This window comes from Fundulus heteroclitus, chromosome 17, assembly GCF_011125445.2.
Source record: "Fundulus heteroclitus isolate FHET01 chromosome 17, MU-UCD_Fhet_4.1, whole genome shotgun sequence".
Taxonomy (NCBI): Eukaryota; Metazoa; Chordata; class Actinopteri; order Cyprinodontiformes; family Fundulidae; genus Fundulus; species Fundulus heteroclitus.
In genome coordinates this window covers 23,666,440-23,677,794 of record NC_046377.1, presented here as the reverse complement: position 1 = coordinate 23,677,794, position 11,355 = coordinate 23,666,440, and the positions used below count along the sequence as shown (strand labels likewise).

The following is an 11,355-nucleotide window of genomic DNA, read 5'->3' as shown; positions in this document are numbered from 1 at the left end:
CAGCTCATCTCAAACTGCTGCTGCTCACTGCCAACAGTTAATCCAGGCTAATCACACACACACCAGCTCAGACCGCTACTTCTCACAGGACCAACAACCACAGTGGCTGAGGTGAGGGGGCGTGGTCAGACAGCAAGAGCCCCGCCCACTTTGTGTCAAGCTGAGATCTAATTCTGACCCAAGTTAACGAGCTTAACGAGGGCCAAACAGCAATCCCAGTTTATCTTGTGTAGTACGTGTAGTACGGGATGGCAAGAACCGCGCTAACAGCGCCACCATCAGAATGAGCTCAGCTACAGCCAATCAATGAGAGTCTCCAGGTTTACAGGTTAACGTAGGGAAAAAGCATATCGATAAAATAGAAATCATATCGATCCGTATTGATAATTATAAACAAATTCAAAAGATTTATTTTAATTTAACCTATTTTTAGATACAAAGACACACAAACATTGAACTCAACCCAATTTTCAATCAACTTTTTACCAAAACTGCAAGTTTTTAAAAGTTTAAAAATGTGCGCTCTCTGAACTCTTTAAAAGGGGCGGAGCTTGGTTACGGAGGGTTCCTGGGCCTGCGTTTGTGATTGGATGGGAGGTGTAGAGATTAGTATTAATTAAATGATGCAAATAGGAAAATTGTTCTTCAATTGAACATTTTATTGAGCTTTTTTCTACTATTGATATACGTCTATCAATCGATATATATATATATATATATATATATATATATATATATATATATATATATATATATATATATATATATATATATATATATATATATATATATATATATATATTGTTTTAACAGTAGTTTCAGGCTATTTTAATCACATCCAGTGCAGCTCCAGCTTAGTCCAAAATTATTCACACCCCTGGCAGATTTTAAAATATTTTTCTTTAGCTATGAAGCCTGTTTCTGATCAGAAATAATCACTTTATATTTGTATTCATGTTAAGAAGCATTTACAGCCTTTAGACACCTTCATTGGCCTTAGAGCAACAAAACCTTCCAACCGCTGTGCAGCTTTCTCCAGGTCTCCTCTGGTATTTTGTTGATTTATCTTTGGTGACGAGCTGCATGTGTCTGAGGTTGGAAGGCCTCCTTACCATCACCCTAATTTGTTTGTTCCCTCCACAATTTCTCTATTTGATGGAAGTCCAGACATTAAGTCCAGCATTACTTCCTGTCAGAAGAAGCATGTTGGTCAATGTGGAATGTGTTATTCAAATCTAGCAAAAACTTTTAGTTTGTTTTCATCCACAATGTAGACACAGAACGTTTCACAGTCCTCCCTCTCTGCAAAAACAAATGTGAATTGCTCCGCTGGAGAGTTTTCATCGTGCTCTTCATTCCATGTCTGGAGGAGCTTCTGCTTGTTCTGGCTTGTCCATATCAAGAACAACAGGAAGTGTTACTCTCCCAAAACATTTTTGTGGTCTGCACCAGACAGCTGCAGCCTGACTGTCAACAATGATAGAGCTTCCCTGCAGAAAATGATAGATTAGTGTTGGTATCATATAACTTAGACTTAGACAACTTTATTTGTCATTTTGTATGCACAGAGTGCGTACAGAACGAAATTTCGTTTGCATAATGTGGACACTGTTACCTGTTATTACAGATTTATGCTAATTTAGCCTACATTAGCGGATCATATTTCCTTTTACATTTGACTGTGTCAAAAACGGCTTACATTCAAATACCTATTTAATTAAATAAACTTTTTCTGTTAACCTTTTCTGTGGCTTGTTCTTATTGGACTTTCTGAACTCTGGAAATAAAAGGGAAGAAAAGAGGAGGGGGGGGGGGTGATCCAGTACTGCATCCTATAATGACTGCGGTATATGTAGGTGCCTCCCATTTTCCTTGACGGTATTCATTAGCAAAGATTGTTATTTTGCAGGCACTGCATCGCAACCTACAAAAAAACACATTTCAAGTACAGCAGTTATAAAATATCAGTTACATTTCCATGTTCAGTTAAAGCATTTTTTTATGATGCTGTGATGGATACTCTTTTCATCACACAATCTTAGTATTGGTTATTATTCCCTAACACCAGTTACAGATGACACAACTCTTCTTTACTTTTTCCCATCCACTGTATGTATCTGGATGCACTGTATATACCTCATGCACCTTTTCCTTCTTTGTGCACCTTCTGTTGCTTATAAGGGCCGATGTCACAAGTAAATCTCTCCATTGTGAGATCTATGAAGTTATTTCTGATCTAATTTAAGTAAATCAGCAGGACAATCACATTAGGCAAATCCAGTGAGAATGAAGAAGATGAAGGGAAAACAATATAAGTATTGAAGTGGGCAAATCAACGAACCAATAATCGTTTGCGCGAACAATACAGCCTCCCACAGGGGCGTTTTTGCAGCTGGTTGTGCTTGTAGTTATAATAATATATATAATATAATAATGTCTATGGTTATACCCTTCTTGCTGCCACTGCCACGAATTGAGCTTGCTGTCTCTCCAACAAATATAAACGTTGTTGCTTTTTATCAGTAGATGCATAAAGAAATCCTCCAAATTTGGATTATTATGAAGGACATTGACTAGACAAAACTCCTTCAAGCTATATTAATGGTCCACTTTATTGGGTACACCTGTTCAATTTATACAAACAGCAAATCAGCCAATCATAGGGCAGCATTTAGGAATTTAGACCAAATCACCATCAGAAAGAAAAAGAAAGTGGATTTACCTAAATTAAAACATGCTCTTGGTGGCTGTTGATCTACCCGAGATTTTGACCAACAACCTGAAAATGGCATGAAGATTGTTTTACACGTGCCTGGTGAGGTGTGGTATTAGAAAATAATAGATGGAGGAGGAATTGACCCTCTGGACCCATTGTTAAGGTTTTAACCTCCAACTTTTCTGGCCTTAATAACTGAATCAGTCTCAGGCTGCTGTTCTCACACATGGCCACTAGATGGCACTCAAGGTTTGTTTTCTCAGTCATGTGATCAGTAAAAAAAAGTTATAAAATTCAGTTTATTACTGTGTATCATTAACTAAAATATCTAGCTTGTTTAATCTATAACCAAATTTAAAAAAAAAATGTTTTGTTTGTTTATTTTGTTCAGTGAATAGATACAAGAAGAGAAACGTGACTAAATAAAGAAAAAAAGAGCAATTTAACCACATAGGAAATTTAAATACTAAATACTTTAATTATATTTGCTTACCAGCAGGGGGCGGTAGAGAGCCTTAATGCTGTTTGTCAATCCGCCACTCTACCGATTTTTAACAGCGAAGAAGAACCAAAACCATCCGTTATTAAAAACACCGACAGGTTAAAATCTGCAGGAAAGCCGAACGGAACCAAAGCGAACCGAGAAACGGACCGGGGGACTTTATTCGGAACCTTTCAACTTTCCTGCGTCATTCCCGGAGTCTGACTCTCAGCGGCTTCCGTAGCGCTTTGCGTGCTACAGCGTGGCGTCGAACCGGCAGCTGTTTGGATCGGAACCATGAGTCGAAGCTACAACGATGAGTTGCAGTTTCTGGAGAAAATAGGCAGCACCAGCTGGAGGATCAAAAAGGGCTTCGTCCCCAACATGAAGGTGAGCAGGTTCGGTTCCGACAGCCTGGGGGTGGATCTGCTGGAGCTAAACTGGCCCTCAGGGTTCTGCTGGGTCCAGATCAGCCTTAAGAAGCAAGCCGAAAGAAGGTGGACCTAAAATTAAAGACAACCAGCGAGGATAGAAACATTTAATGAGGTTGTTTTCCTCAGTTTGACGTAATAAACGTAAAATGAGACGAACGGAGAACAGAGTTCGGTTCTGTTAGAACAGCTCAGCCTGACAGCAGCTGAGCTAATGATGTTGGATCAATAATTACTCAGTCAGGAGAACTAGGATGTATTTACTTCTGATGGTTCTGGCTCAGAGCTGCAGGAAACCCAAAATTTTAGTTTCTCTGAGAGAGAAAGTTGAGTGGAAGGAAAAAGTCTGATAGAACGTCAATAAGCAGCCGGGTCCGCATTCTGCTGCCTAACTGCAGCTTTAAAGCTGTGCTACCTCACAGGGGCGTTTCCGTGATCCGGTCCTGGCAGATGTTCTGAACCAGATGTTCTGATGTTCTGAATCCGTCTCTTGTTTGGGTTTCGTCAGGTCGAAGGCGTCTTCTACGTCAACGACTCCCTGGAGAAGCTGATGTTCGAGGAGCTCCGTAACGCCTGCCGCGGAGGAGGTGAGTCCGGACCCGTGGCGTCCCGGCCGGCCGCCGCCTCACCTGTTCACAGTCTCACCTGTGCTGCTTGTCCTCAGGTATCGGAGGCTTCCTGCCGGCCATGAAACAAATCGGGAACGTGGCAGCTCTGCCCGGGATCATCCACGTGAGTAGAACTAAACCCGTCCGACCCGCCGATGAGTCCACACCCCGATCCAAAGTGTCTCCGTCTCCCCAGAGGTCCATCGGGCTGCCGGACGTCCACTCTGGCTACGGATTCGCCATCGGCAACATGGCCGCCTTCGACATGAACGACCCGGACGCCGTCGTCTCGCCAGGCGGCGTCGGCTTCGACATAAACTGCGGCGTCCGTCTCCTGAGGACCAACCTGGACGAGCGGGACGTCCAGCCGGTGAAGGAGCAGCTGGCCCAGTCCCTGTTCGACCACATCCCCGTCGGCGTCGGCTCCAAAGGCGTCATCCCGATGGGAGCCAAGTGAGCGGGGGGTTTCTCCAGAACGGGGCGGGGTTACCTGCCGGGGACGGGCACACCTGTCTCACCTGTCTCACCTGTGTGTCCTCAGGGACCTGGAGGAGGCTCTGGAGATGGGCGTGGACTGGTCCCTGAGGGAGGGCTACGCCTGGGCCGAGGACAAGGAGCACTGCGAGGAATACGGCCGCATGCTGCAGGCCGACCCCAACAAGGTGTCGTCCAAGGCCAAGAAGCGAGGCCTGCCGCAGGTACGTCACAGGCCACGCCCCCTCAGGTGACCAGAACCACCAAATTTGGACTGCTATGAAGGACATTGACTAGACAAAACTCCTACAAGCTATATATTAATGGTCCACTTTATTGGGTACACCTGTTCAATTTATACAAACAGCAAATCAGCCAATCATAGTGTGTCGTGCCAAACGACTTATCCACAGCAGAATTTGTATCCCCTGCTAGGGCTGGGCGATATGGATTAAAAAATAAATCTCCGATTTTATCATACCAAATGCGATTAATCGATTTTTTTTTTTCCTCCTTTTTGTTTCATAAAAAGAAATAAAAGAAATTATTTTAAAACATTGCTTTTTATGTCAAGCATTTCGTCAGGGAGTTGACCTGAATTTAAAGTTCAACTAAAAACAAGCTGTGAAACATGCTTGTAAAACAAGATGGCAGCCGTGCCATTATAAACAATGAAAATATAACAAAACATTTGCTGCTAGTGGTTTTACATATTGAGCTAAGAACAGGCTTCACTGCACTTGTGAACTTCAAACTAAGTTAAAAAAAAAAGTAAATAAGTAAATGAAGTACCTCGTATTATGGTAAAAAAAAAGTTTCAACTTGACAATATTTTGACAATAATTTTGCCTAAACATATATTCAGCATCACATGCTGTTCTCTTCATGGAAACCCAATGAGTGTATTGGCAAAATAAAATCCAGATTTTCCAAAAATGAAATCTTAAAGAACTGTAAATTCGATTAAATCGGTTTATCGATTTAATCGAATAAGCGTCCTGCGTCAGGAGAGTGCTTGAAATAATAAAACAATAAAACCTTTAACCTCCAGCTTTGTGAAGTCTAAAAAAAATCAATTTCATTTTATTAGAATGTGATGCTTAAAAATATTTAAACTCCTAATACATTGTTCTATTTTTAAAAGCGACATATCTCGTTTTCTTAATATGGTCAATATCTCTATATGGTTCTTGGTTGAATTAAAATCTTATTAAATCTGATCATTTTGTCTGTACCTTTTTATTCAGTGTTCATTTGATCACACGTGAAATCCGCTTTATGATCTATTCATGTGCGTTTAGCTACCAAAAAAGAAAAAAGACGAACAAGCAGACAGCTGTGATGAACTCAGGAAGGTGGATTTTGGTTTCAACAGACAGACAATGCGACAATCTAATAACATAAAGCTAATATTTTCGTGACACGTGAAAATGACCACAGAGCCGTTTTCTTTCTCATAACGTGTTATATTGAGTGATCAATCGAGGTTTAACCGACATAGTAATACTTTATGATCAAGTGAACAAGTGTTACATTTTCAGTTTTAACCCACTAACTGAACAATAACGAAATATAGCAATGGTGTTGTTACATTAAGAAAAGTGAAACATCTTAATTTCCACACCTAATGGGTTGGAAATGAAGCGGAGTTGACTGGATTTATTCTTCCAGGTGAATATACTCCAGACGCAGGGGATATAAATTCTGGCGGAAATAAGTCGTTTGGCACGACAAGAGCAGCATTTAGGAATTTAAACCAAAACTTAATGGAGTTCAAAATTTGCATCACAAAGAAGAAGAAAGTAGATTTACCTAAATTAAAACACGCTCTTGGTGGCTGCTGATCTACCTGGGATTTTGACCAACAACCAGAAAATGGCATGAAGATTGTTTTACATGTACCTGGCGAGGTGTGGTATTAGAAAATAAAAATAAATAAATAAAAAATAATAGATGAAGTAGGAATTCACGCACTGGACCCCTTGTTAAGGTTTTAACCTCCAACTTTTCTGGCCTTAATAACTGAATCAGTCTCAGGCTGCTGTCCTCACCCATGGCCACTAGATGGCGCTCAAGGTTTGTTTTCTCAGTCATGTGATCAGTAAAAAAAGTTATAAAATTCAGTTTATTACTGTGTATCATTTACTAAAATATTACGCGGTCCGGTTTGACCCGTCTGTGTGTCGCAGCTGGGGACGCTGGGAGCCGGGAACCACTACGCTGAGATCCAGGTGGTGGACGAGATCTACAACGACTACGCCGCCAAGAAGATGGGCATCGACCACAAAGGCCAGGTGTGCGTGATGATCCACAGCGGCAGCCGCGGCCTCGGCCACCAGGTCGCCACAGGTGAGGCCCGGGTCCCGGGAGCGTCGGCGCCACAGACATGTATACATAGACGCGTCATAGGGTGCAGGTTCGCACGTCAACGTCACCGCCATATTGTATGTGGCAGAAAAATGTTAAGTTCTGTTATTGTGAACGTGGATCAGAGAAGATGCCTCATTCCTGTGCTGCAATAAATACACACACACACACACACATATATATATATATATATATATATATATATATATATATATATATATATATATATATATATATATATATATTTGTGTATATATATATATATATTTGTGTATATATATTTGTATGTGTTATGAATATAAGGATCAATTTGTTAAAATTAAACATTGTGGTCTTTATTATTTCATAAAACCGTGTCCAATGTGAACCTTTAGGAACAGACTTTTTGGGTGAGTATTAAAGAGGTAAAATTAATATTATGAGGGAAAAAAAGTCCTAGGTCAATAAAGTAAAAATAAACAAACAAACACAAAAGTGATAATGTTATGATAAAAACATCATATTAGGAGAATTAACGGGGAACATTTCCAGAATAGTCACAGTTTGCAAAATTATTTCACTCCTGGAGTAATGGGGCCAGGTTAGATTATTTTAAATATTTTTATTCTTTAGGAGAATAAATTCAGGAGAATGAAGCTAAAGGGATACTAAAATAAACTTGTAATATTACAAAAAAATACTACAAATACAAAGTATATTCAGAGATTAAAGTCCCTCTGATGCTGTTTAAGTGACTGAGTAACTGCAGATTTGCCACATTTAAGATGGCGGACGCTCTGACGCATCGCAGCAGAGGCAGAACCCGCCCAATGACGCGTCTACTCTTATATTATGTCCATGGTCGGCGCGGTGCCGCGGCGTTCCTTCAGCTGATGACTTGTTGTCTGCAGACGCCCTGGTTGCCATGGAGAAGGCCATGAAGCGCGATAAGATCACGGTGAACGACCGGCAGCTGGCCTGCGCCCGCATCACCTCCGCCGAGGGCCAGGACTACCTGAAGGGCATGGCGGCGGCGGGGAACTACGCCTGGGTCAACCGCTCCTCCATGACCTTCCTCACCAGACAGGTGAGCTCACCTGGCGGAGAACCAGCCGGGAAACTGGGTCCGCTGGGCTTGGTTCCTGCTCTGGGCTCTAATGAGTTGGGTTTGGGAGGCCGGACCGGTTCTGGTCTGTTTGACGACGGGTCCGTCTTACTCAGCTTGGTACTGATGGGTCGGGTATAAAATTAATCCTGCTAATCAAAGTCTGGATTAAAGGTTCTGGGTCCAGTCGGGTCGTATGAACTCTCTGTGATGGTTCTGAAGTCTCACGTGAAGAGTTCGGTCCAGTAGAATCTGAGGTTCCTCACACAGCAGGTCCGTAATTAATCACTTATGTGAACCAGACAGAGGTTCTGGGGAGGAAACTCCCTCAGAACAAGACAACGGGTCGGCACGTCTGTTTCAGAACCACTGATCCGATAAACCTCAGTTGGGTATGAACAAGTTCTGCTGGTGCCATGAGGTTCTGAGACCCGGGTCACCTGACAGACTAGATCCATTGTTTTTAGGTGGATGTTTAATTAGTCCTCTTCACGGGTCGGTTCTGTTGGGTTCTGACGGGTCTCAACCAGCTGTTCTGATGAGCCGATCGCGGTTCTGGTGTCGTAACGCTTTGGTTTTCTGGTACTGAGGGTCCAGATTCCAGAACCTCACTGTTGGCCCACTTTATATCCAGTCGGGTTCCTCGTCCTGTTTCAGCCACCCGGACCAAACGGACCCCCTCAGAATAAGGGATTTTCAGAACCAGCTCAGGAAGTGCAGGTCCTCAGGACTGGACCAGGTCTATTTAATCAAATCTTAGCAGGTCAAAGGTCAAGGTTCTAAACCGTCCGACCCTAACCTGTGATGTTCTGTCCGACCCAAACATCGGCTCGACCCGCTTTGCCCCCCCCCAGGCCTTCTCCAAGGTGTTCGGAACCACGCCGGACGACCTGGACATGCACGTGATCTACGACGTGTCCCACAACATCGCCAAGGTGGAGGAGCACATGGTGGACGGCAGGCAGAGGACGCTGCTGGTCCACCGTAAAGGCTCCACCCGCGCCTTCCCGCCCCACCACCCTCTCATCCCCGTCGACTACCAGGTAACCGCTCGGACCTCGCCGGCGCCGCCGTCCCGGCCCGTTCTGACCCGCTCCTGTCTCTCCCTCCAGCTCACAGGTCAGCCGGTGCTGATCGGCGGGACGATGGGAACCTGCAGCTACGTCCTGACCGGAACCGAGCAGGGAATGACGGAGACGTTCGGCACCACGTGTCACGGCGCAGTAGGGCTGAACAATTAATCGCATTTTCAATATAATCGCGATTTAAAAAAACGCAATTTCCAAATCGCAGAGTCTGCAATTTTTGGCTATCTAACAATCAGGGAATCAGACGCGTCCATTAGGTGTTGGTAAAATGTTTAAAGTGGGTTTGCCTCCACATGGAAGGGAAGACAGTTGCAGCAGTGAGATAATCTAACTTTATTACTTGTTTTAGAGTTTATATAATCATAGATAGCATTAAGTACAGGTCAATCAGTTTAATACATAGACTTGCTTGTTGGTTGCACTTTATGTTCAACAAGGTTTGATGTCCAAATCAATTAAAAGCTGTTCTCTTGAATAATATTCTGATTAATAGAAACATTGAAAGTTCATATTTTAAATAGTTTTTGTTTACAAACGTCTTTATTTAGAGGCCATTTTTGTTGCTTGTGGTTAATGCAGAGAAAAGTCAAAATTGCAACTTTGGTTGAAATATATTGTAGGCAGAACGCAATAATTTCTGCTCTGAGTTTAGACGCTGTGGTTCTTTTAGCAACTAATCTGCACGGCGAGGAAACAAAATCATTTGTTGTTTGTATATGTTTAAAAAGACATGATAAATCAAACTGGGAAAAAAATAGTTTTAAATCGCAATTTTAAGAAAAAAAAATTTGATTATTTTCCAAAATGGTTCAGGCCTAGTCGGCGGGTTCTGGGTGTTTGTGTCACTTCCTGTTCTGTGTTGCAGGGCCGCGCCCTCTCCCGGGCCAAGTCCCGCAGGAACCTGGACTTCCAGGACGTTCTGGACAAGCTGGCCGACATGGGCATCGCCATCAGGGTGGCGTCTCCCAAGCTGGTCATGGAGGAGGTGAGGAAGATCAGAACCGTCGATCAGAACCGCTCGTCAGAAAGCCAGACTGATGACCCGCTTTCCTTCCAGGCTCCGGAGTCGTACAAGAACGTGACGGACGTGGTGAACACGTGTCACGACGCGGGGATCAGCAAGAAGGCCATCAAGCTGCGGCCCATCGCTGTGATTAAAGGCTGAACGCCGCTCCGCCGGCTCAGAACTGATTCTTTTTCTGCTCCTGAACAGTTCATTTGTTTAAGAAGGAACACGAAGCTCAGTCTGGTTCTGTTGAGACCAGATGTTTTTTGTTTTTTTTGGGGGGTTTTTTGTTTGGTTTGCCAAAATAAAAATGATCATGTGAAGCTTGAAAGTTCATAAATTCAGATGCAGAACTGCTGCTTTAGCAATAACTCGTCTCACCTGCTCCAAAGAAGTTCTGCTCATTAGGAAATAATGACTCCGGTCCAATAGCTCTCACCCCTGGTGCTGAAATGCTTAGAACACCTGGACCAGTTTCTCTATTGGCAGATTAAAGGTCCTGATGATGATGATAATGATGATGATGATGAGGGGCGGAGCTAGACAGACACCAGAAAAATAAGAATTATTTAATCTCTTCATGTGGTCACAAAATGTATTTAATATTTGTATTTGCGTATCTTAAACTTTAATCTGCTGTTGTTTAATAATCATACCAACAGTGTATTACTATGTTCTCATTTGAATGATGAAATCATTCAAACTATTAATGTTAATATTCCTGGTGTCACCAGTCTGACTCAAAGGACAGAACTGGGTCCTCCATGCCGCTTATTTTTTACTGCACATTTAATCATTATTATTATTTACTCAATATTGTTAAGGGAAATAATTAGCTGTCTGGGGGGATGCAGGTAAGGAGTCTGGATGACTTATACAGGAGAAGTTTATCAGTTGCAGGACCTGGAGAATGTATAAAGAAGGACATTAAAACCAGTTAGAGTCCAGGACTGAACCAGGATTCATTCAGGACAGAAATGGGTCAAAACCTCCTCGAACCCATTACTAAACCAGGCAATAAATGAGCAGTTAGGGGGACAAAAAGGGCATAAGGTAGGGCTGCAGCCTGTCCTGATATTTATCAGGCGAAAGGCAGGAAC

The 11,355-nt window shown here is 42.8% G+C and overlaps 1 protein-coding gene across 1 annotated transcript; it reads left to right on the top strand.

Annotated features, from left to right (window-relative positions):
- The first annotated feature begins 3,251 nt into the window (after window positions 1–3,251).
- rtcb (RNA 2',3'-cyclic phosphate and 5'-OH ligase) lies at window positions 3,252–10,445 on the top strand. Its single transcript, XM_012877678.3, has 11 exons — window positions 3,252–3,587; window positions 4,137–4,215; window positions 4,293–4,360; window positions 4,433–4,689; window positions 4,778–4,934; window positions 6,900–7,059; window positions 7,968–8,143; window positions 9,016–9,204; window positions 9,274–9,384; window positions 10,115–10,234; window positions 10,307–10,445. Exons 1-11 carry the CDS (start codon window positions 3,495–3,497, stop codon window positions 10,412–10,414), a joined length of 1,518 nt encoding a protein of 505 aa, XP_012733132.1. The 5' UTR covers window positions 3,252–3,494; the 3' UTR covers window positions 10,415–10,445.
- Window positions 10,446–11,355: the final 910 nt, after the last annotated feature.

Coding starts and splice junctions, on each gene's coding strand:
- rtcb (XM_012877678.3), top strand. CDS start 3,495: ATGAGTCGAAGCTACAACGATGAGTTGCAGTTTCTGGAGAAAATAGGC. Junction 3,588..4,136: donor GCTTCGTCCCCAACATGAAG/GTGAGCAGGTTC, acceptor GGGTTTCGTCAG/GTCGAAGGCGTCTTCTACGT. Junction 8,144..9,015: donor TGACCTTCCTCACCAGACAG/GTGAGCTCACCT, acceptor GCCCCCCCCCAG/GCCTTCTCCAAGGTGTTCGG.